Genomic DNA, 25814 nt, shown 5'->3' with positions numbered 1-25814 from the left:
AATGTCAATACGGATACTATCAGGACTGCAATATCACCAAGGTGTCACATGCAAATTGTCTGTACTCAATGTAGAAATGTGCTTAGCTAACCCTCATGATATCTGTGCGGTCAATGGAAGGATCTCTGGCTAATGGCTTATCTAGCTAGCTACCATTAGCTGTTAGCTGGTCTCAACACACGCCCCCACTTCCAAATAAGACTGCTGCTAACTTACTTAGAATTTTCCCACGGAATCTAGATAACACTTATAAAGGTAGCACGACCATAGCGTCCGTTTGATAATTATCCAGTAACGTTATACCGGCTCCTGTGTGTTAGTCAATTTAGCAAGCTACAGCATTGGTGTGAAACTGGCTCATTTAACAACCACTGTTTGCGATCAGGAATTGTTAACTGTTGATTAACTAGCTCGCGTCATATAGTCAAGCAGATTATGTTGTCCTACGCACTTTGAGTTTCCCCAACGCTGTCAAATTTTGAGTAAAAAATGGGAAGCAACCTGAAGGGGCTGTTGTCATTGTAATGTCTAAGCGAAGCGTCACGATACTGTTTATTGCGCACCCTGAATATCAACGTCTCTAACGCTGTTCCAGTTTTCCATGTAACTGGTTAAGAGTACGGGTTAACACTGGTCTCATTATCTATTCATTAATAAATGTCCAATGGTCATATGTGCAACCTCCTCAGTTTAAAATAAACAGATGTCGTCTGGAAATAAAGAATGCTTTAAAAGCTGGCTGCTTTAGGCATCTTGCAGATTTGTAAAGCACAATTAGCCTACTTCAATAAGTCTACACCACTGTTATCTATATGTACTCTGCAGGTACTCGTGTACATCAAACATTTGTAAACTGATTTGTGAACTGCAATCCACTCTTTATTAAAGGTACATCTGCATCCTGTTTATGTGAATAGAAGCATACTTTCACACAAGGTTCTAGTGGCAAAAAAGTCATGACATTTACAGCAGGATGTGTTGTTTTAACACAGGTGTCATACGTCATCCGTGATGAGGTGGAGAAGTATAATCGCAATGGAGTTAATGCCCTGCAGCTGGACCCGGCCTTGAACCGGCTCTTCACTGCGGGCAGAGACTCCATCATCCGGATATGGAGCGTCAACCAGCACAAGGTAAACTGTCACTCATCTTTAAACCAATTCTCTGCCAGCCAAACAAGGACTGACCTCATCCCTCTAAAAATACAAGAAATAGCCTTGAAAATTATGTAACCCCTTCCACTGTCTCCTCTGATGAAAATATAGCTTACCTGAGAATCTGTTCATTATGTTCCAGTTAGGGTTGCATTGCTGGAAGACCGCTGCCAACAGTGACACTTTGGCTTATTCATAGTCAAGGGTTATCATTTGAAAACTGTGATTCACCTCAAGTTTCTATTATGGTTCTTTCATACAATTTGACATTTTGACATTACAGCGGATATCTTTTTTTTGCAGCAGGACCCTTACATAGCCTCGATGGAACACCATACAGACTGGGTCAATGACATTGTTCTGTGCTGCAATGGGAAGACTTGTGAGTGAGAACGCTTAGAAGGCCTTACACCTGCATTATTCAATCTCTTCCCTGTCAGCGAAGGTATTACATGTGTTAAGTTCTTATTATGTCTCTAATGCTGCCATTTTGTTGCCTTCCAGTGATCTCGGCTTCCTCGGATACCACAGTGAAGGTCTGGAACGCTCACAAAGGCTTCTGTATGTCCACGTTGCGAACGCACAAGGTAAGGATATACCATTCTCATAACGGAATGCGTCAGTATCTCAATGAATAGGGTAAAGAGATATGCTCAGCCTGACGTCATTACAATAATTACGTATGTTGCTAAGTCTTCTAGTAGACAGTGCAGTTTTTCATAGATGTCACTGCTGTGTTAAACCGCATCAGCATCTAGGGTCCCGGTTTATCTGTTGCTGACTGTTTGCTCACATAGTAAATGTTTGTATGTGTGTGTCTGCATTTTACAGGACTATGTCAAAGCCTTAGCATATGCGAAAGATAAAGAGCTGGTAGCCTCTGCAGGCCTTGACAGACAGATCTTCCTGTGGGACGTGAACACATTAACAGCTCTTACTGCCTCAAATAACACAGTCACCAGTGAGTAGTCTTGTTTTTCAGCAGGATGTGATGGAATGTGTATTAACCCATGTGTCAGTGGATGTAGTATTTAATGCTTGGTACACTACAATATGTTAGTGGGAGGCATACTAGCTTGTTAAGTTTTCTGCAATTTTATGTTGAAATGTGTTTATGTATGTATGAGAGTTTGTATTAGTGTTGTCTTGCCTACAGAGCTTTCAGTGGTTGAATGTTTGTCCAACTGTTTAAGCACACTGTCCATCATGCTCAAGAGCTTTTATCTAGGATCCTGTAGAATCACTGAAGACTGTCTTTTTGTGCCAAAGCATCGTCACTTAGTGGAAACAAGGACTCCATCTATAGCCTGGCCATGAATCAGATGGGCACAGTCATTGTGTCAGGTTCCACTGAAAAGGTTTGTTTGGTTTGTTTTTCACTCTAAAAGTCTAGAGCTCTGGAGTAACCCAGGAATAATTATGATTAATTATGATGATAATTATGAGTTTTGAAGGCTTTAAATTTGATACAGATTTATAAATATGTGTAAATATCTCAGTTCTAGTCAGAGCGTAACGAGCGTAAGCTATTAATTTCAGTGGGTCGTCTTGCTGTGTCTGATATCGTAGGTGTTAAGAGTTTGGGATCCTCGAACCTGCGCCAAGCTCATGAAGTTGAAAGGCCATACAGACAATGTCAAGTCATTGCTCTTAAACAGGGATGGCACACAGGTGAGAATACACATCATACGACCACACCATGATCTTCAGATTAAGCCCCCTTACAATATAGCGTTTTTATTTTATTTTAAATAACACGGCTAACAAACATATAAATACACTGCCTACTTTTGAAAATGTCAGTGTTGAAGTCATGTTTTTTTTATATAGTCCCTGTGACAAACAATTTAAAACTGTGCCTTGCCTACAGTTGCCCAGAGAGACAACTCTATATTCTACACTGGTGTTCTGTCCTGTTTCTGTGATCAAACTAAACTCACTCATCTGTGACCCAGTGCTTGTCGGGCAGCTCCGACGGGACCATCCGCCTCTGGTCTCTGGGCCAGCAGCGCTGTATCGCCACGTACCGCGTGCACGACGAGGGCGTGTGGGCGCTGCAGGTCAACGAGGCCTTCACACACGTCTACTCCGGAGGCCGCGATCGCAAGATCTACTGCACTGACCTGCGCAACCCGGATATCCGCGTGCTCATCTGTGAGGAGAAGGCCCCGGTTCTCAAGGTGAGAAGAGAAGAGATAAACTGTGTGATGTCTGCTGTGTGGTGTATACAGTTAGATAACCATAACGAAGCTTTTTTTATCCTCATCATAGTTAATAGTTCAACTCTAAATATGAAGCAATTACACTCCTTTCAGGTGCATCTGCGGCTACATTATTGAACTAAGCAGTCCCTCCAGGATTGTGAGATCTTGAATTTTCACATATTCACACAAATTAAAGGATTTACAGCATCATGGTTTCTGCATTGATTTAGCTACATTTCTGCAGCCCTGCTGTTTATATTCAGGATGCGTCCTTTACACGGGAATGCATTTCTTCCCACCTGGTAGTTAGTAACAGTAACTCTGCCAGATAAAGAGTGAATTGGCATCTCTATCTCCTTCTTTCACATACGAAAAACATCAGATAGATAACAAACTTTCATTCACAATCAGTCTTTCAGTGCAATTTTTGAAAATTTCCACAGCTAATTCAGTTACTGTTGGCTGCAGCAGTCACAAGAAACCCTCGCGAAATCCTGGTGGGATTAACATTTTTGACAAGAATTCTCAAAAATTGCGGTTAAAATTGCAGTCACCTTTGGCCACAACAAGCTATCAGAAGATTCTGGAGAAGAGTGGCTAAGGTGGTCCAATAGGGTTTGGTATGTGTGCTCATGTTCTGCCTTGTGTCTTTGGCTCAGATGGAGCTTGACCGAACTGCAGACCCTCCCTCAGCTATTTGGGTCTCCACCACCAAGTCTACAGTAAATAAATGGGTAAGGATCTCTTGTTCAACTCAACTAACAATACCACTAACTTTATCAAGGCAGTTGTTGTGGGGAATTTAGTTAAACCAACTGATAACTGGAACAAATGGCTGGAAATTCTTCAACAGAGCTTGCCTTAAATCCTTCACATTTCACTGAGTTTAGTGGCAACAATCTCCAAGAATATCTTAAAGAATATCTGTGGAGTATAATTATCTGCATGCTTTTAAGAATGTACTTTTTGTCCTTATTCTGAAACGGCTCATTTGAATCTCCTCTTTCGCTCTGCATCCCTGCAGTCTCTAAAGGGCATGCATAATTTCCGAGCATCTGGTGATTATGACAACGACTGCACCACTCCCCTGACGCCACTTTGCACACAACCAGAGCAGGTCATCAAAGGTAGGCCCCCTTGTGGCGCTTAACATTCTCAAAATATGTCACTTCAAGAGCACGAGATGCCAACTCGTACAATTGAAGAGAGTGGTATTCACTTGGATTGGATGTAAGTCAGTACCTGTATAGATTTAATGTATTTTAAATGTTTATTTAATTTAACCCCCCTAGCAGTTTTCGTAACTGAATTCCCTACTATTTTCTTTTCTTTTCCTTGTCATTGTGACAACTGTTCTAGTTGTTGATCTGTAAAGAGATGAGGGAGTGCCAAGTAAGCAGCCCCATCAACACCATCATGCCAGTTGCCACTAGGTTGCGTTGTGACACTACTTGTCTTGAGCACTCTAATGCATCAGAATTATTGGAGCTTTGAAATGAGGAGAGACAACATGACAGAATGCTGACTAAGAGGGCCTTGTTTGGGTCTTTTGGAGACAGAGAAGGAAGTTGACAAATTTGTATGTGAGGTTCTCAAGAAATACACATCATGCCCCATTGGACACCGAATTCACCATCATTTTTGGGGAGGTATTCCCGTGTCAGCAACTTCGTGGTCTTGGTGCCTTCATTATGTGGCTAGTGGCTTGCTCTCTGTTCTTGTCTACATGTATCCGTATTTTGAAAAGGATAGGAAGTCCACAGCACACAATGATTTTATTTATTTATTTTCTGTTACTATGCCCAGACCTCTGCACTAAGCATACACATATCATTTAGCAAGTGCATCGGGTCATTGTAACTTTCTGGTCGACTGACCATTAATTGCCTGGAAAACACTTTCAGCTCAACAATGTCAACATATAAAGGGACGAATAACATCAAAGTGCCATTTCTAGCCACTACATTTGTGGATCCGCCCTGTGACTCAGATTCGCTCCCAAATTGAATGGGTTCTTCTGTGGCCCATTTTACACTCTGGCAAGTTTCATGAAAATCAGGCTGATAGTTTTTGCATAAACCTGCTTGCAGGCAGACAAACAGACAGCAACGAAAACTTAACCTCATGGCGAAAGTGATTAATCAAAGTGGGGCTTGGTTACCACAAGCTGCAAGGTGGCATTCTTCATCCTCATGGCCATGACCTGGGAAGATACTGGCTAGAAATCTGTGCAGTGAGTGAAAGATCATCCCATGAAGTGGCATTTTATTGGCCAATGTTGTTGTTGTTGTTGTTTGATTTTAATAGTGTTTTCTGTTATTCAGGGGGAGCCAGTATAATCCAGTGCCACATCCTCAATGACAAAAGACACATCCTTACCAAAGACACAAACAGCAACCTAGCATATTGGGATGTGCTGAAGGTGTGTTTGCTCTCAGTGCTGCTACCAATATGTTTGTTTTGGCTACGTGTTCCTGTTTGATCTTGAAATTAGTGTCATAATTGACTGTTTGCATTGGGGTTATTCAGGCATGTAAGGTTGAAGACCTGGGGAAGATGGAATTTGAAGAGGAGATCAAAAAACGTTTCAAAATGGTCTATGTGCCAAACTGGTTCTCTGTGGATTTGAAAACTGGGGTGAGCTCCAAAATACTTTTGGTTACTTTACTTATCAGCAGGTGAATTGCAGGTTGTCACGCAAATCACAGTTGACTTAATTTCATGGCATGGTTTACAGATGCTGACTATCACTCTGGATGAGAGTGACTGCTTTGCCGCATGGGTGTCTGCCAAGGACGCAGGGTTCACCAGTCCTGATGGATCAGACCCAAAGTGTGAGTACTACAGCATGGAATCCTCATTGAGTTTCCTGCTGCTGTTGCTCAACTGGTAGAGCAAGGTGCTAGCAGCGCCCTGGCCATGAGCTGATCACCCAGTGAGCACAAACATCTGATAAAACGCATATGTGTCACTTTAGGTCTATTGAGGTGACTAGATAAAAGTGTCTACTAAATGTATAAACATCAGTTTAAATCATTAAAATGTGCCATGTTTAGAATGGAAGTCATTTGGTGATAGCAGAAGAACACAAGGTTGGAGTAAATTATTTCCTCCTGTGTACAGATTTACATACTTAATTAAACATATACCATCAAGCTAAAGTGTGGGCAACCCTGGTCAACATTTCTGTTACTGTGAATAGTTAAAGGTGCATTATGCAACAATTATGCTTCAGGATTAGGGTTAGGATAAGCAGTTTAACCTTAAAATAACAGCTTAAAAAATATTGGGGCGCTACAATGACTTTTAATATTGAGAATCGCGTCCGTGCCATTGGCATAACAGGGTCGATAGGCATATAACTGCGTTCTGTAGTTTTGCCTGCCGCAGCCCGCCGACCTTACTTGTTTACCTTCTGCCGATCTAGTAAGTAGCTTATTTGCCGTCTTGCTTAGTCTTGTGTTGCACTTGCTTGATGTTTGACTGTGTAAGGACAGTCGTTGAGTAACTAGTTTGTCATAATGTCAAAGTCAGCACATTTCAAGAGATTTCGTTAGTTTTAGCTGCTAGCATACCTTTAGCGAATAGCTATTGATCCATAATGCACCTTTAAGTAGAAGGCTTAACATTTAAAGATGAAACAGTCCTTTCAACATTTCAGCAAGATTAGTGTATGAATTTTGTTTTGCACAATTGTAGAGTGAAAAAATAGATTTGAGCCCTCAGATCACTTTTACCAAGGTCTATGGCAAGGGCTATGGCTTGTTAACAATCATCATTAGGAAAGGCCAAGTGATGCACATTTCAAAGCTTTATAAAACTTCTAAAACCGTGTCCCAATAATTAGTCGGATTATGGACTATGGACTCTAAGCAGCAGCCTAACTCTGAAAATGAAAATAATCGATGCCCACAGAGCAGAAAAAGTCTTTAAGATGATAGCAAGGCGTTTTCAGATAGCCGTTGTCCTCCTTTTGTAATTTAATTAAGAAATAGCAGTTATCAGGAACAGGACGATTTAGAAGTCTCTGAAGTGGTGGTGCACTGTTCTACTGCTCGGCGACACCTGCACATATGACATTCATAGTGTTGTCAGAATAAAACGATGGTTATGTATATAACCATGGTTCTATGAGTTCCGGATGTCCGCCAGAGGCGGTGCTTACAGCACATGGATATTATCACACGGAACGTGCAGGTCTAGACTTAATAACAACAAAGTCAAACGTGACCTGGGTGACGTCACCCGGTGACCCCGTGACAGGGGTTAAGACACCGGTGAACCCAGGAAGTGACCTCTTGGCAAGTCTTCTCGCATAGACTCCGAGTGACTGCCAAGGCTCTGGCGGTCATCCGGAACTCATAGAACCGTGGTTATATACATAACCATCGTTCTATATCGTTCCTACTGACCGCCAGAGGCGGTGCTTTCAGCACATGGATGACCAATACCAACAAAGTCACGAGGAGTGCCTACCCGTACTCAGTGTTGCTGGGACGGGCCAGGAACCACTGCCAGCGGGACAGGATTATGAGGGACAACATTAATCCTGTAAAACCGCGTGAACGTGCAGCTGAACGTGCAGCTGGACGCCCAGGAGGCAGCGCTGCAAATGTCAGAGAGGGGCACGCCCCTCAGCGAAGCCCAGGAGGCCGCCATACCACGAGTGGAGTGCGCCCGGACATCCCGAGGAACCGCGGAGCCACTGTGCCCGTAGGCATGCCGTATGGCCTCCACTATCCACTTGGACAGTCTCTGCCTAGAGAGTGCCAGGCCCCTCCTCGGTCCGGTGTGGCACAGGAACAGGGCATCACTCAGACGGAAGCCCTCAGTACGAGACACGTACATCCTGAGGGCACGAACAGGGCATAAAAGTTCTGACCTCTCCCCCTGATCTGCTGCAAACGCAGACAGGCTGAGAGGCTGATTAACAAAGCCCGAAGAGAGGGTCTTCGGCAGGAAAGAGGGGTTAGGCCACAGAGTGACCCCACTGTCGCCGGGGTGCCACTGCAGGCAGTCCCCACTAACCGACAGCGTGTGCAATTCCCCAACGCGCTTGGCAGATGTAATAGCCAGAAGGAACGCCGTCTTCATGGAGAGTCATGCAACATCTGCTGTCAGCAAGGGCTCAAATGGCGCATCGCAGAGAGCCTGCAGCACCAAAGGCAGATCCCACGTGGGCACCCGGGCCCGCCGGGGGGGCCTCAGACGGAGAGCGCGAGCCACCAAAGGAAGGGATCCCACAGTACGTCCGTCAACCCTGGCATGATGTGCAGAGATGGCAGCAGCGTACACCTTGATGGTGGAAGGTGCAAGACCCTTGTCAAACAGTGACTGAAGGAACCGCAGAATGGTAGGCAGGGGGCAGCGTGTAGGCTCTACGCCCAGCGCCAGGCACCAATCGGAGAATAGCCTCCACCGGTTGGCGTAGAGGGCATTGGTGGAGGGCGCCCTCAAACTGGCAATGGTGTTGACCACCGCCGGCTTGCAAAGCCCTAGTAAGGGGTCTGGCCCCTCAAGGGCCAAACCCAGAGCTGCATCCGGGCCGGATCCGGGTGTCAGATCTGGCCCCCCGGCTGAGACAGAAGATCCTGCCTCATCGGCAGGCACCAGGGGTCTCCGTCCAAAAGCTGTAGCAGCTGAGGAAACCACACTCTCCCCGGCCACCGAGGAGCCACCAGCAGAAGCGAATGACGGTCCACCATAACTCTGTGGAGAGTCTGCACTAACAGTGGTAGCGGGGGAAACGCATAAAGCCGTCGTCGCGGCCACGCATGTGCCAGTGCGTCCTGGCCCAGGATACTGGGGCCGTGGAGATTGAACCACAAGGGGCAGTGTGTCGATTCCTGGCAAGCAAAGAGGTCCACCTCTGCCCTGCCAAAGCGGTCCCAGATGGCGAGGACCACCGCTGGGTTGAGCCGCCACTCCCCGGGATCGGGGCCCCACCGGGACAGCAGATCCGCGGCACTGTTGGCGGCCCCTGGCAAATACGCAGCCCGGAGGCTCAGGAGAGGACGATGGGCCCACTGCAGCAGACGCTGGGCCACTCTCAAGCACTGGAGGGACTTGGTGCCACCCTGGTGGTTGATGTAGTACACCACCGTGCAATTGTCGGACCTCACCAAAATGTGTCTGCCGGCCAGGCCCGTGAGGAAACGTTGCAGGCCGAGAAAGACTGCAGCCTGCAGCTCCAAAACATTGATGTGCTGCCGGACCGCACCCCATCCTTCCAGGGAGGCGTCCGTGGTGACGACCTTCCGCAGGGAAGGGACGGCAGCCAGGGGGAAACCCTGCAGGAGGTAAGCCCTCTGCCTCCAAGGACGGAGGAGCTTGTCGCAGGTGTAGGAGACCTTGACCAGCCTGTGCCAGTGCAAGGCCGGGTGTAGGCGGAGGTCGTTCAGCCACCTCTGGAGCGGGCGCAGTTCCAGCAGCCCCAGCGGAACCAGAGAAGAGGCAGCGGTCAGCATGCCGAGGAGGCGTTGGAAGGACCTGAGGGAGAGTGACCTGCCACGCCTGAAGCGTCCGAGCAGCCGGTGGATGCCGACGATCCTGGCCGGAGAGACAGTAGCCCTCAACGACCTTGAGTCCAGGTGGATACCGAGAAACACAGACTCCTGGCTTGGAACCAACGAACTCTTCTTCAGGTTGACCCTGAGCCCCAGCTCCGCAACATGCGAGAGCACATGTGCGACATCGGAGCGGGCCTGGGCCTCCGACCGGGAGCATATCAGCCAGTCGTCCAGGTAGGGCAGGATGCGCAAGCCCTGGGCCTGGAGCGGCGCCAATGCTGCCGCCACACACCGGGTGAAGACCCGGGGAGCCAATGCTATGCCAAAGGGCAGGACACGAAACTGGTATGCCTACCCCTCGAAGGCAAACCGCAGGAACTGCCTGTGGTGTGGTGCAATCGGGACGTGAAAGTAAGCATCCTTCAGGTTGATCGCGGCGAACCAGTCGTCCGCTCGTATGCTGTGCAAAGCATCCACAATGCGGAGCATGTGAAACCGTAGGATCTTCAGATGGCAGTTCAAAGCCCTCAGGTCCAGTATAGGGCGGATACCGCCGTCTTTCTTTGGGACAAGAAAATAATTGGAGTAAAACCCACCTAGCCGTGTGCTCCGCTCGACTGGAGAGATGGCACCCTTCTCCAGGAGGCTGTAGATCTCTTGCCGGAGGACGAGGGCCATGGTGGTGGTATCTCCCCTTGGAATCTCGGCGGTCGAACTGGATGCGGTAACCTTCTTCGAGGGTCAACAGCACCCAGGGGTCCGAGGTCAGCTCTCTCCAGCGTCGGAGCTGCTCGCTGGAGAAGTGGCCGACCGCCGGCGTGACGACGTCAGCGTCGTCCAGATCGCCCCCGTCGGTCACCATAGGTGCGACGAGGGGCTGGTTGGGTGGAGGGAGCGGCGCCGCGGGCCCGAGATGTGTAGGGCCGGCGAAAAAGTCCCCAGCCCGCCTTGAGTCCTCGGCCCGCCTTGAGTCCTGGCGGGTACGTGGCCGATATCGCGGCGTCCGAAATTGCTGCGCCGGCGCGGGCCCCCTGGATGTCGAAGCCGCGTTGCCACGTTGGGGAAGCCATAGAGATTCATGTCAAAAATCCCGAACTATCACTTTAAGAATCCCCTAATATGAATGAAGGGGTTTTGCATAGTTTCAGAGGCAAGAGAGGGGAATGTGTATTTGAAGTGTTTTATGTTTTGTTGTGTATATAGCATGGCTTAGTGTGCTTAACTGTTCCAGTGAATCTTGGAGGACTCTTACTGCAAGCCCTGCTGGAATACTGGCCACGGACACACATCAATCCCATGGATGAGGAGACCGAGCTCAACCACGGTCAGTAGAGCTGCCTGCTAATGGCATTAGTGTTGGGTGGCAATTGTTGTAGTTGTGCATCCCAGCTGAATAGTGCCTGTGTGTTTCCAGTGAACGGGGAGCATGAGAGCCGAATTCAGAAAGGGAACGGGTACTTCCAGGTACCTCCACACACGCCTGTGATCTTCGGGGAGGCAGGAGGGAGAACTTTGTTCAGGTGAGCATCTTTTTAAACTGTTGTGTCTCCATGCGTTTGTGTAAGAGATTTAGTTTTGGTTGATTAGCAGAAACATTCCCAGGCCATATATATTTTAAAATAACATTCAGGCCTAGGGAAGTGGGGTTATGATGGAGCCATAAACTGTAATTACTTAAATTAACTAAGAAAGTGCTCGTATCCATTCATAAACCTTTCAGGTTATACTGAAGAGGGGTTATACCAGTTGCTCAAAAAATGCATTTACCAGGAAAGAGGATGTGTATTGTTGTTGTAAAGCTTTACCTATGGACTGAATTCTGTTGAAGTTTTGTCTTCCTGTCCAGGACTAACAACAGTGCTGTTACAACAAAGTTGACCCCTAACCTAGATACTACTTCCTCAAATGTCGCAGGAGGGTCTTTTGAGTAAATATCAATATGAAGTTCCTTGGTCTTGAACTTGTAGTAATTTGTATCTTCTTATACACTCACAGCTTGAGACATCAAAAATATTATTCTAACATAGAGTCATGGTATATGAGTGTGAGTGTATACTTTATGTGGTGTTCATAGTTATGCATCATCCACATGGTTGAACTGTAAACTGATACCTCTTTCCCTGAGTACAAAATTTGAAGGCTGTCAAATTAAAGTGAAGTGATTTATATGAGATACATTCTAAAACTGCATCATCAACTTCAAAAGAAACTAAGTAATATAATTGGAATCTACTTCAGTGGCAGTGGCAGTTTTAATGGCATCTAGAGATTATTATCTAAACACATCAAATATCAAAACCAAATCACTGCTGTCAGACCTGCTAGACAACCAAGGTCACAAAACTAGAAGGTGTGATCTTGATAATCATGGTGATAGACCTGATAAGATGGAGGAAATATAAATGGATTCCTCCGTTGCATCACTATTACATTTATATATCTTTTGTATTGAGTCCTTGTCAGTTTCAGAAAATACATATAAGAATTGTATGCATACACAAATTAAATGAGGTAGGGATAGCTCTTTTTTTCTTTTAACGCTGCTGACATGTAATGTCCGTGTCTGCAGGTTGCTATGTCGAGATTCAGGTGGTGAAACTGAATCCATGCTGCTCAACGAAACAGTCCCACAGTGGGTCATTGACATCACAGTGGATGTAAGCGACAAATACCCTTTGAAGTTACTCGTTTGACTTGATCTCAGTAAAAGAAAAAGTATTAATTAAACAGCTTATGTGTCCTTGGCTTACTTTTTCTATTCCCTTTTTCAGAAAAATATGCCGAAATTCAACAAAATCCCATTCTACCTCCAGCCACACTCTTCCTCTGGAGCCAAAACGCTGAAGAAGTAAGTGACACACACTATGTTGAAATCACCTGACTTTCTGGTCTGATGGAATCTGGACGCGGGGGTACAGTACAGCTTTAGGTGACACGTCCCTGCAAAGCACCTTTGTGACCTGGTTTACAGGGACCGCCTATCAGCCAGCGACATGCTGCAGGTACGCAAGGTGATGGAGCACGTCTACGAGAAGATCATCAACCTGGACAACGAGTCCCAGGCAGGCGGGACGACCAATGACAAGCCCAGTGAGCAGAAGGAGGACGAGGACATGGCCGTGCTGGCGGAGGAGAAGATCGAGCTTCTGTGTCAGGATCAGGTACACCTCTCATATCTCTCCTTTCATGTGCACGTTATCAACCTGTGTCTGCTTGTGTTGTTATGTAAAATCAATGTTAGGGCTTAGATTGACGACAAGGCCCAAAGAGCGGAGTTGTCTACTAATCGCATGTAATGTTTGCTTACTGGTATCTGCTTTAAAGTATGTTGTGATTAGTGATGCTCCGATCGATCGGCAACCGATCATGGTCGGCAGATATTGGTAAAAATTGCTTGATCTGTGATCGGTGAAAGCACCGATCAATAAAGCCGATCACGTGACGTAAATGAATTGCGCGACTTTTCAACCTGCGTGCGCGGCAAACGGTCACTCAACAGCAGAGCAGAGCAGAGCTTGGCAATGGCAAGCAAAATGAGTTCTCCCATCTGGAATTTTTTTAAGTTTAATTTCTACAAATTGTGCACATAAAATGGGGGATGTTGCGCTGAATGGATCCCAAAAGGATCCGTATGAAAGCTATAATAGCCAATCGTCACAGATTGTCCGGTAAGAACAAATAATGTCAAAGTTCCAATGATGAAAAGAAGAACGGTATTTATTTTCCACACACACTCGTAAGACATGAATTGGTAGGATGAATATGAATGACTGATGACCGTGGTTTCTACAGAAATGATAACTAACAAGACATATAGATATGTATCTGAATATTTTACGGCTGTAACATGAAGGTGGATCTGTCCCTTTAACTCCGTGCTGCGTTACGTTGAACATTCCATTTGAGCGTTAACAACGGTAACCATTTGAAATAGCGGAATAACTTAATGATGTTAACAATAATAATCATGAAACAGTGAATGATTAAACCATACATTAACTACTATCTACAGCTACCTACTGTTGACATGAAACGGACTAACCGCTAGTTGATAGCGGCTGCCTTTTTAACAGTGCGAAATCTGCTAGATTATACAGGCATGCAAACTAGTCAGGGGTGAAAAAGGTAAAAAGGTTGCGTGAGAGGAAAAATTGCCGCTTCTTCACGCGCGAGTGACATTATTAACGTTGAGTATGAAATGGCTCAAAAACAGATATTTACAAAGAAAACAAACTACAGAATGACTCATTTTACAGAAAGGCTTTTATTGCAGCCAAACAACAAATAAACAACAAAACATACAACAGCAGCATGCTTCAGCCTGGCCCTCCTCTCCTCCTCAATGGTCTGTTTTTTCCTCTCCAGAGCACTGCCAGGTGAGGTAGTCTGCAGCTGTCCCCTTTTACCTGGAAGTCTAACTTCAGCCAGGCCCAATTCCAGGGACACTTCAGGCCTGCATCTAGCTGTTTGACTGTAAGGGCATCCTGCTCTCCAAGATCTCTCATTCTGGAATAAAGCCATAAGAACAGTTTAGGGTCAGGCAAAAGTTTCATTCAAATGCTGGTCTAATATTATCATATTAGACACATATATCATATTTTTGTATTTTAAATTATTATCTATCAGATACATCACAAACACATTATCATATCAAATGTGTTATTTACATAATATTAAATGTGACATGCTAATCTTAATTACCGTACAATAACTGACATATAATCATTACTAAATACTAGCTAGAAGGCTATCTCCACTGCATTAGCATATTGTTAATGTATGTCATAGTCCTAAAATAGGAGAGAAATTAAAACGACCACGTAGTACTAATGAAACAAGACACACCTGTAATATCCATTACAAGGCAACATATGTGATATTTAGCGAAAATGTTCGTCTATATTTTCTGTTTTCCCAAATGTTTGCCTACAACGTATCTAACGTTAAAGCGATCTTATGCAGCACAAGCCTAATTGCAAACGAGATTAAACCCGTTAAATTAGCTTACTTTGACAATAGGGGTGTAAATCACACCCATCATGGCGATTCGATTCAGTATCGATTTCCTGACCCAACGATTCGATTATTTTCGATACTCATGAATACACCACGATACGATTCGATTCGATTCGATTCGATTAATTTGTTCTTTTTTTTACCTTACAGGCTAGACAATGTTTCAGATTTGAAATAAATCAATGAAAGCTGTTATATCGTTATGCATTTGAGAAACAACAGCCAATAACAGAAGTAGAAAAGTTGTACTCCACCTAGGCCTATGACGACCTCATTCACTGAAAAATAATAATGCCCCTGTTATAGATTCTGAAAGGCCTTGCATCAAAAAGTACTGTACAAAGTACAAAGTGTTAAGTAACAAATTAGGCCTATACCACATTCACTATAGAATAACAATACTCAACAAAATCAGTGCAAAAGTGCACTAGCAGCAAACGGTAACAAAAAATAGGCCTGTAGTTAATTCAATTTAAAATGACAATGCTCCACAAAATCAGTGCAATGAGTGCAAATGTGCACTAGTAGCAGCAAATGGTAACAAAAAATACCCCTGTAGGCCTACTTCATTCACTATAAAATAGAAATACTCATCAAAGTGCACTAGCAACAAAAAGTAAAAAAAAAAAAAAATGTTTTTTTTTTTTTTATTATTATTTTTTTTAAACCGATACTCTTGCGGACGTGTCGATGCATCGTATCGTCAGCTGTTGGATCGATGCATCGATGCAAAACGATTCTTTTTTACACCCCTATTTGACAATATGACGAACTAGTCAACAACTTTCCTAACACAGTCACACATCAAGCAACTGCAACATAAGACAAGGCAAGACGACAAATACGACGGCAAATAAGTAACTTGCTAGGCAGAGAGTAGTTACCTGGTGGCTCTAAGAAAACTGCAGCATGGAGAAGTTCGCTTGTTGACCCCAGGCAGTAGTATCAATCTAAGATCACAGAGCGCGTAGCGTGGTATCAATAAACGTCAATTGTAGCGGCACATTTTTTTAAAAGGTGTTAACGTTAAACATGATAATAATACATAATTATTGATAATTTCATGTCGTGAAGTTAATGTAACATCTGATGCAATATCTTAACATTAGGCTCAGGGATTCTAGCAGCAGCCATTTGAATGGAAATTACAGGCGTGTCCAGGTTTATTAGTACGTATTATTAGTAAGAATTCTCTCATATCTTACGACGATGATATACATTAATACTTAATGCAGTGGAGATTATAATAACACACAATTCACTAATGTGAATACTAGCTAGCTAGTAAAACACGTTTGAAATAAATAAAAAAGGTAACAGCTCACGACACACATAACGTTGTTTAAGTAAGATTACGTAAGTAAGATAATGTTGCTATAATGCTGTGTAACTTAAGTCACACATAGCATATATTACTTCATTGCCAGATACCGAGACTCACCTCAAAAGTAATGCAGCTGTTCTTCATCTTCTTCTGAATGCAGCTGACTTTGTCCATGGGAAAGATGATGTTCTTGATTATAGGCCAAATGACAACAAAGATGTTCTCTTTTGAAGATGACAGCTCAGATGGTCGCACGCATAAATAGAACGAGGTGGCGGGAGGGAGCACAGGAGTGGCGTAACCATGGCACGCATGTAAACAGAACAAGGTGGCGGGAGGGAGCACAGACTGTGGGATGGAGGGCAGGAGTGGCGTAACCATAGACATATAGAATAATAATTCTATATGTCTATGGGCGTATCCATAACGACAATTGTCATTTGCCCGTATTGCCACCCCCCCCCCCCCAAAAAAAACAAAACTCCTCGGATCTACACGATTCACGTAAATGGCATATTTTGGTGGGAAAACGGCGAATTTCGCCGAAAAGCGACAAGTTTGCATGCCTGTTATAGATAAAAGATTACCATTACCCTGCCATTCTGTGATCGGCAGTGATCGGCAATCGGCAGATCTTGATTTTGGTGATCGGTGATCGGCCCCAAAAATGCTGATCGGAGCATCTCTAGTTGTGATTGTTGGAAGGATTGCCTCGACTATTCAGCAGAGCAAAATACTCTTTTCAGTCTACTAATGAATGCAGTTTGTTGAAGTTATTTCATTTTCTACGTTCCTAAAGGTCCTGGACCCCAACATGGACCTGCGCACGGTGAAGCACTTCATCTGGAAGAGCGGGGGTGACCTAACGCTTCACTACCGGCAGAAGTCCACGTGAGGGCGGGAATGGGACTACTGCATTCCAAAACGAACGCCTGTTCCTCTTCCCCCCCCCAACCCTCTCCACCCACAGGGTGCCAACATGGACCACCAAACTCAGCTCATTCACCCCACCCTCTTCCATCAGTAACACGTTAGGAGGCATACCCACCAGATATGACCCCCCTGCCACACAAAAATACTTGCGTCACGTCTCAAACCACCTGGTCACTAAAGCTGTTGTCACCTCTGTGGAGTGTCATTTGGATTCTGCCATGTTAAGACAGAAGTGGGTAGGCGGCTTGAAGAAGGAGAAAACGGTTTGGCAGATCATGCTTTGTACAGTGAAAACAGACTTGTCATCAGTGGAGTTTGTCACTTTATTTAATATGACTCCTTTTTTTTATTGATGTAATTCAGAGTTCTGTTTCGGCATCTGAACCAACACCTTTTTTTCCTCGATGGGGTGGCCCAACTGATGGTTCATGTTGCAACATCTTAGACCAAGGTGTTTACGAATCTGTGCTACATTCCAGGGATTTTTTTGTTCCTCATTCACCGCCATCACCATCACCTCACCCCCAGCTTCATTCATCACTGTCCATAGGGGTCACACGGAAAGACCAGGAGGAAATCAAAGGGAGGATCTCAATCGTGACCTGCACGACGGGCGACGTCATGATACAATCAGATCATTTATAGAATGTAATACGAGTGCTGCTTCAAAAACAGTAAGCCAATCCTGGGAAATGTCTTTAGGCAGAGGGGTCTGGGACAACTTTACATATGGACTCAAAATCTCATATTGCATTTCTGTCTTTATGTTGCTCCTCTGAAATCAGATGCCACCATTTTGTAAATATATTGTAATTATTTTGTAGGCAACCTGACTTGAGTTGTTGACCCTGATGATCAGGATATTTTATTCTCGTTATTTTTTTTCTTTCTTTTTAAAGAAAACTTATGTTTTCTTCAAAAGGGTGCTTTTTTCACATGTAAATGAGATGAGATTTGTGATGGTGAGTTCCGGTGATTTTAGATTTCTGATTAAGGACGGTAAAAGGCACTCACTCGGTGCGTTTGGTTTTACTTGTGATCGTCAGCTGCTAACCATCAGCCTACCTTAACAGGAGAGGGATCAGAAAGGAAATCTACAGAAAACACACTGGTCACATTGTATGTGCTCTTCCACCACATGAACAGCTTATAGTGCTTGCATTGACACGGACCCATCTGTGAACCACTGTGTGTTGACATTAGGGAATGTAAGCAACACGTGGTTCAGTTAGGGTCATACCCAGTACTTCATGAATGATGATCCACTCGTGCATAGTTCATGCTGTATTCTGCTCTGTGCATGCAATAGCAGTGATTTTTGGAGTCACTCGTGATGGGACAGTGTGACCAAATACTGTTGAGGAACAGAAAAACTTGACAGGTCATACAAAAATAGGGATGTGACTGGATGGTGGAACTACTCAGTTCTGTGCCCAGCTCAAAATGCAAACAGACTACAATGTGATCTGCACAGTCCTATACAATTTATAATAATAAAGAATATATTTGGTGTTAGTAAAATGATGGTACAGGCACAACCTCTAACTAGTTGTTGAATGAAATGCTCAACACAAAACAAAATGCTCTAGGGAATATCCAACGCCTCCACATCCTCTACCCTGTACCCCTGCTCCTTGTGTTGATTGTAATTAAATGTAGTATATTTTGGGTAAATAACTGCTTAATAAATTAACCAACATCAAGAAAACAAAGTGTAATTGTCTTCGTATGTCAGCTGAACTTCAGCCCAACAATTTACCTTGGATCAGCCCATTGAATTGCACTTTGAACTCCATTGAATATGTGGATATAGTTTTGCTGCTTAATGATGAGCATGGCGTTGAGATTAGTGAAATTAAACTTAAATGAAAACTTAGCCCTCTCAACAAATATTTGTGTAAGTTTGTTTCATGTTACTGGCAAATAGATGTAAAAAGAGAAGTGGTTCACAAAAGGATTGTTAGGTAATGCAAAATATAAGCAACTGCGTGGGAACGCAAAACTACTTCTAGGGAATGCAGAGGTAGCTCAAAAGAGTTGTCACCATGAAAAAAAAACATGACACTCAGGGGAATGTTTGTTTCCGTGATGGATAATAAGTTGATAAGTAAGTTTCAGATTCTCACGCACGCTCCTAAAAACGTGTGGGTGGATTGTCTACCCATCACTTTTTTAAGAGACGGATTTTTAACATTTCTCAGCTTGCTGAAAAATGTCATGGATGCTTCACTCCCCATAGCAGAGAATAGTATTTGCAAGTCCAATAGGCCTGTTTCACACTGCCTGCGTTGCGGTTCTGCTGTCTTGGTTTCTTCTGCGGTGCTGCTACTGGCAGCCCTATCTTTCTGCACTTACTAACCAGACCTGTTTACGAAACGCCTTGAGAATGTAGTATGCTTGCATGTGTTGTCTTTGATGGTGGAGATGGCTCACGGATTTGAGGATTTAAATCACTGATCTCGTGGAGTTCAGTCATGTTGACAGGTAGGATTGTAAGCTTGCCAACTTAGGGGCATTCTTATCATAGACGGTCTTGTGAAACAGAACACACCCACACATCCGTGTACATTCAACATCCCACTCTTCATGGAGTGAGAACTTTATTGGAAATTGAGTTTCGGTGTTCCATTTCCTTACTTCATATTTTAGGAAGTAAACAGGTATTCGGTAAAACCTGTCCTTGTATATTTGTGACCTTGTACATATTTAAAGAAAATAAGACAAGGATGAATAATTAATTGTCAGGTCTGGGGAGTTTCATGGCATTTATGAATGAAGTAACACTGCCATACTACAACTGGATCAAATAGAAGAGATGCTTTCGGTGCTGCTGAAGTATTTAAAACATGATAGCGACAACAATGATGACATTATGAGGGACCAAGGGGAAATGTACACAAAACAACCCAGCAGCTCAATGTCTCATATCTTGACTGGGGGAAAAGATGTTTGTGTTCATGGGTATACTATGATGCATTATGAAGAGCAGCAGTTCCAGTTGAAGAGATGCAGTGTTACATGATTTGATTAAGTTTCAGAAAGTTTGGATTCATTTCACAGTAGATGTGACAACGTCAGGTTAAACACTTCACTTTCATGGCTATACCATGTGCATACATATTGTGCAAACAAATACTGCGCAGCATAATGTAATATAACTTACATTGTACAAGTTTGGCTCAAATTAGAGCAAAGGCAAACAAGTTTCAAGTATTTAAAATTTTAAATACAATAACTAAGCACTTTGTGCAACACTACGCATATATATTGCGTTCTGTTTTGTGGCAGCAATATACACTGTATGGGCATAAACTACGGTTATTGACCATTCACTAAACCACTTCAAATAACAATATTCAGCAGGTGAAAACTTTTTTGCAAAAGGTAATGAAATAGTTGATTTCATCTCAAACATAACTGAAAGCATACACTTATATTTGCACTTAATCTATATTAGGCATGGTAAATGTTACTTAAACACCTGTACGTCAAAAGAGGCTTTTACTTCATTTTTGATCTCCATGTTTTGCAAGTAAGTGTTCATGACAAAATATTTTCGGATAAACCCAATTCAGATAAAACTTGGTACATTAGATCATTACCTCTCCCCCTATTCTGCAGTTGTCAGTGTGTAGTGCCACAAATCCACTTTTCTTTCCTGCACTCCCTGTTCTTTAAGTCCTTTCTTATTTTTCAAAACACCTTACTAACTCACATACTCATCTGCAGGTACCTCATACACCTCAGAACATAGACTGCTTCGGAGAGGTGCATTTGTAATGGATAACTGCTCTGATCGCGCTTGAAACATAAGCTCTGGCAAAGCACACTTCATATTGTCATCACTAGGGGGCGCCAAACCTGAGGCTTCTTCGGCAAGTTCATTCACAAATAGCGCCTCCATGACAGTCTTGGTCTCGTTTTCCTCACCTGTGGCAATACAAGATATTGAAATGAGACAGATCAATTTAAGAACTGAATTGACACAGAGTGTTTCACTTACACTTACACCCGCCCTTGCTCTTACCAAGAGAACTCTCATTTCCTACCCCCTGATATGGGCTGTGGTTGTTAGCAGATGATGAGGATGCATTCCTACACTGAGGCAATTCTGTGTCCACAGTCCCAGAGAGATCAGATGTGTCTGCAGGTTAAGAGGAATTTTAATTAGTTTCTCCATCATTGTTTACAAGAAAAAATGTTGATTGGAATGACTGTGAGGATGACACCTTGATCTGTATCAGATAGAGTAGATGGAGGCAGCGTTGGGACTGGGGAACACTGGATTGAGATTTCCACACTCTCTGAAGATCCTTTGTCATGATCCATCTGGTCCAAACCAACCTCAAAAGCAGGCTACATTACATTGCATTACATTTCAGCTTTCATCATATCTATTCACTAGATGTGATACAATAATAATAGGCTGATATGTTACCTATAAATGTTCTATTTTAAGTATTGAAATTGGTACATTTGTACCCTTACCTCCGTATTTGTATTTTTACCAGAAGGATCCGCCTCATATATGTCTTGTAAAGCAGGCTGTGACGGTATGCGATGTAGGTAGCCATATCCAATTCCACAACCTAAGCTGAACAACAATTAAATAACATGCCCTGTTTAATTCAATGTTAAGAAATTAAAGTGATTCTATGAAGGGAATTTCATGTTTTACAGAGCCTAGGTTCAAGATAATTGTAATACATTTTACATTTCCATGCACTAGCCTACATTTCGTATTTCCTCACAATCCTTTTGCAAACCCAATCTCTAGGTCTATTTGCCGCTAACACGCAACGCCACGACATGATCAGCTCATATAATTGTACTTTGATCTTGGCATATAGATTAAATAATGATTCAATAATTAATGATAATGATTCAATAAAGATGAGATATGCAGATATAGTTTAACTGCTAATTAGCATGGCTATTTCATCCGGGTAAGTAAACTTAAAGAAATACTGAGAATGAGAGGGCTAACTTAAAGAAAACATTAAAGTGAACTGCAGGATACAGGCAGGGATCGCAAAGGTAGCAAAAAAAAAAAATATACTGTATATTCACCATAAGAAAAGAAATACCCACCAATATATTTCAATGCCCCCTTTATACTGATTTAATATCAACCAAAAAAAGTTTCCCTATAACAATGAATCTTAGGAGTTCTCTACAAGTTATTTCACAAACATTAAGGTTCTACACACGTTTCCGGAACAAGTACGTAGGGTGGATGCGCGTGCAGTACTAAGCGTGCGCGTAAGTAGTACTTAACGGACGCTGTCCATGTAAACAGTGCTGAATATTCCCTAATTTGGTGATATAAAGTGACGTCACTGACCTTTGAACTTCATAGGATCTACATGTAAACTGACCTAAAGGCGGAAAAGGCGAAATGACTACTGCTGAGTCAGAGATAAACTATTGAACGTTAAAGACATTAAGACATTTACACGCAATACCGTGGGACATCATAGGTTAAATGATTGTTGTGCATTTTTTCTTTTCAAGCAATGAACATCATTGCATTCTTGCAAGGTGTTATTTTGGCAGTAGGTTAAGGCTCAGAAAGCAATGGGTGTTATTAGTTAGTTTAGACCAAAATGATTGTATACCGCTTGATAACTCCTGCGCTGCATTACGTTAATGTATGATTTCATTGATAACGTGCTTTATTCACTGAGCAAGAAAGTTTGTTTATGGTATCATTGACGTGTCAGATGCTATCCATACAGAGATTATTGGGCCCCACCAGGCTCTCCGTGTCAGGTACCCTCTGTTGTCAAGCATTATATTCAGCCTCTGCTGGTGGGTAGGTTAAGTTAGTTAGTTGTTGTTTATTGCTCTGGGGTATATATTTGACACCAGCTCACCTGCCTTCTCCGCCCCAGGCACCATTGGGGGTGACTACCACTTCTCTGCACTGGTCCGTCTTACTGTTGTACACAAGGAGCTTCAGCGGCTTCCCCTCGCAGGATTCAATCATGGAAAAGAAGTTCTCAGACTGTGAAAGTTAAAAATCGTAGATGTACACAGATTGCTGTAGTAATGCTCCTCTGTTTTTATGAATTCAGAGTCTTAAGTACTGAATATGGATGGGCATTATACGCAGGCAACACTTACATCTTGTAGCACCTGGTCTGCTCCCACTATGTAGTCGAGGTGCGCTTGTAACCCAGCAAGAGCTGCTGGGGAATTTGGTTCCACATCCTTAAAGGGCAAATACAAATCTCAATCAGTGTTTTTTGAATAGTGTGAATCTTACATTTCAAATGCATTTTGAATAATTGCACGATAAGCACCGCATATTGATAGCACACATTTAGGTATAATAGCATTGTAATAGCATTAAATGACAACATTTAAGGTGGCTCACCAAGACATGCCAGACATTCTCATTGGCTCCTTGGTAACTGCAAAATCTGACACTGGCACCCAAAAGGCCTTGGCCGCCCCACATATTACTGGGAACCACCTCCATCTCTCGAACCCTCAACGCTTTTGAGCTATAGACTTCCAGTTTGACTGGTTTCTCCACATTGGCTTTGAGCAGGTCTTTGAGTGTGTCATTCTCCTTGTCCTTGGAGAAAGAAGAGTGTTCTATGAGAAACACTTAAATCATCTGCATGCACACAATAATTGTATTTGTGTAAATCATGATTGAAACTGTGAACTTGTAACACCTTTCTTTCAATAAACTTACCAGACGAGTGTTTCCAATTGATAAAATGAAATCAAAAAAGGGTTGTAATCCTGCTATTTGTGCAGGCGAATTCTCTTGAATCTGTGAATACACAAGATTTGCAGTTCAATGATGATTTCAAAAACAAATGTGAAAATCACATCAACGCTCATATTCCACAAATACTGTCTTGATTGACTTAAAATGTTCATAATTGTATACTTTATAGGCATCTAACAGGACAGTTTATTTTGATAATGTAATGCAGAGTTCATTGCTTTTTTCAAAACTAAAGAATGTTTACAGTCTGGGTTGGGAAGGGGGTCGCCATGGGGTGGGGGGTGATGGGGTGGTAATAACTGTCCTGTTTCTGTCTTGTCTATGTTTTTGTAGTGTTCTACAATGTAAAACTTGTACTTCTTTTGTATCTCTACCTATATATTATCAATAAAAAAATGATATATATATAAAAAAAATGTTTACCTACCAAAATAGTGTAAGTGTGTGTTTTCACTCACTGAAATGTATTTTCAAGAAAATTATTGAAATATTTGCCAGGGGGAGACAAAACAAATGGGAACAGAAAAATAGGAAAGCTATGTGATCTGTAGGCCTATGCAAATGCAACTACAAATACCAAGAGCACAAGAACATTAACCTATCACAAAGGGCCTTTAACGTTTTATCTGGACTCATGACCCTTGTCATTGCCTTTGTCAAGCAACATTACTGTAAGACACAATTTGGGTGAAATGAGTTAATGAGCCAAATGATTAGTAGGCCTACATATCCTGCATATAAATAGCCTATAATTCATTTAGGAAAGGTACAGTTGGCATCTCTCCATTTCAACAGCTATGATTTTCATTTTCTAACCACAGCAGTGGACTCAATCACATAACAACCGGGTTTTTCTGAAAAATGTAGAAAAATTCTTGATCCTAAATGAAATATTTAATTTCAGTTGACTCGCATAGGCAAACAATTATATTCATGCATCTGATATTAGCTTAGCTGCAGACAAACGTGCTACTGTGAGACAACAACAGCCACGTCACGCTGAACATTACCTGGTTGACGAAGTTTTTTGCCTTAATTACTCCTTTAAATTTACTTTCGCTTAAATGCACAGTATGCCTAAGGTCCCCACAGTTGTAATTTTAAACGGGTGTTGTTGTCACTTCACATACCAACCCATTCATTCAGGAAAACTCGCCCTACGCCCTATACCTGCTACGGAAGTAGCATACTTTATGTCAACACAGCATATCCTGATGCGAGCAAAATGCCCACTACTCACTAAATAAAATAAAATAAATATGCAGCTTGAGAGCAAATATTTTGTCAGCTAATAGCCTATCACGCTCGTTCAACAACGCCGACTACCGTCTTACCCCATGAACATGATATCCGCCGGTTCCACCTTCTACATTGAAACTTTGTGTCAACCCCATCTCTGAATCACCAGACAAATCATCAGCACTATTCGTTAAGTCTGGTGTAAAAGCCTGTTAAAGCAAACCTAGCGCAAAGGAAGTTAAGTATGCATACGAATAACTCACAATGTAAGTTACCTTGTCGGCTCAGTAACCTAGCCTGCACTGCACCTTATTGATCAACATGCGATGCAATGGGCAGGGCTATTCCAAGTCCGATCATATGGACATTGTTGACGCTTTAACAGGACATTCAGTGTGGACACATGCGTCCAATTTCCGATTTCAGTCCGATTTAAATTGGATATTGGACACATGTGACTCCCCAGAACTAGATTCATTGTGTCCAGCTTGAGTCCGACTGGACTCCGATGTAAACCCCTGGACACACGATTCGATTCCGCTGGGAATTGGACTGGGCGCGCATGTGTCTCTCGAAACTAGATTGAAATTGGACAACAACAACTTTTGCACGTGCTTGAGATCGTGCCCACAGACATATACATGCATCATATATGTCTATGATATGATAATCGCTGCTAGACGCTCAGTT

The 25814-nt window shown here is 43.1% G+C and overlaps 2 protein-coding genes across 3 annotated transcripts; one reads left to right on the top strand and one right to left on the bottom strand.

The window, feature by feature from the left end:
• The first annotated feature begins 995 nt into the window (after positions 1 to 995).
• wdr48a (WD repeat domain 48a) lies at positions 996 to 18772 on the top strand. Of its 2 annotated transcripts, none has more exons than XM_080854716.1 (18): positions 996 to 1133; positions 1461 to 1536; positions 1659 to 1741; positions 1986 to 2115; positions 2424 to 2512; positions 2724 to 2825; positions 3110 to 3334; positions 4018 to 4092; positions 4383 to 4485; positions 5683 to 5780; positions 5888 to 5995; positions 6096 to 6192; positions 11099 to 11191; positions 11282 to 11387; positions 12437 to 12524; positions 12639 to 12715; positions 12839 to 13028; positions 17007 to 18772. In XM_080854716.1, exons 2-18 carry the CDS (start codon positions 1479 to 1481, stop codon positions 17100 to 17102), a joined length of 1818 nt encoding a protein of 605 aa, XP_080710842.1. In that variant the 5' UTR covers positions 996 to 1133; positions 1461 to 1478; the 3' UTR covers positions 17103 to 18772. The 2 variants fall into 2 exon arrangements, with proteins under 2 accessions (XP_080710842.1, XP_080710841.1); XM_080854715.1 differs by having other exon boundaries at positions 1458 to 1536.
• gorasp1b (golgi reassembly stacking protein 1b) lies at positions 18465 to 25279 on the bottom strand (the record flags this gene model as incomplete). The annotated part of the gene is made up of 7 exons (XM_080855522.1): positions 18465 to 18494; positions 21629 to 21734; positions 23017 to 23147; positions 23267 to 23353; positions 23520 to 23723; positions 23847 to 23927; positions 25220 to 25279. The coding sequence occupies 7 exons, from the start codon at positions 25277 to 25279 to the stop codon at positions 18465 to 18467; spliced, it is 699 nt and encodes a 232-aa protein (XP_080711648.1).
• Positions 25280 to 25814: the final 535 nt, after the last annotated feature.

Source organism: Sprattus sprattus (genome assembly GCF_963457725.1).
Source record: "Sprattus sprattus genome assembly, chromosome: 17".
NCBI lineage: Eukaryota > Metazoa > Chordata > Actinopteri > Clupeiformes > Clupeidae > Sprattus > Sprattus sprattus.
The sequence above is the reverse complement of the archived record's forward strand: the minus strand, read 5'-3'. Positions and strand labels throughout refer to the sequence as shown.

What these genes read in the sequence shown, in the direction of transcription:
- wdr48a (XM_080854716.1), top strand. Translation starts at nt 1,479, where the DNA reads ATGGAACACCATACAGACTGGGTCAATGACATTGTTCTGTGCTGCAAT. An exon ending in ACCAGAGCAGGTCATCAAAG is followed by an intron (nt 4,486 to 5,682) that starts GTAGGCCCCCTT and finishes TCTGTTATTCAG; the next exon opens with GGGGAGCCAGTATAATCCAG. An exon ending in GGAGACCGAGCTCAACCACG is followed by an intron (nt 11,192 to 11,281) that starts GTCAGTAGAGCT and finishes GTGTGTTTCCAG; the next exon opens with TGAACGGGGAGCATGAGAGC.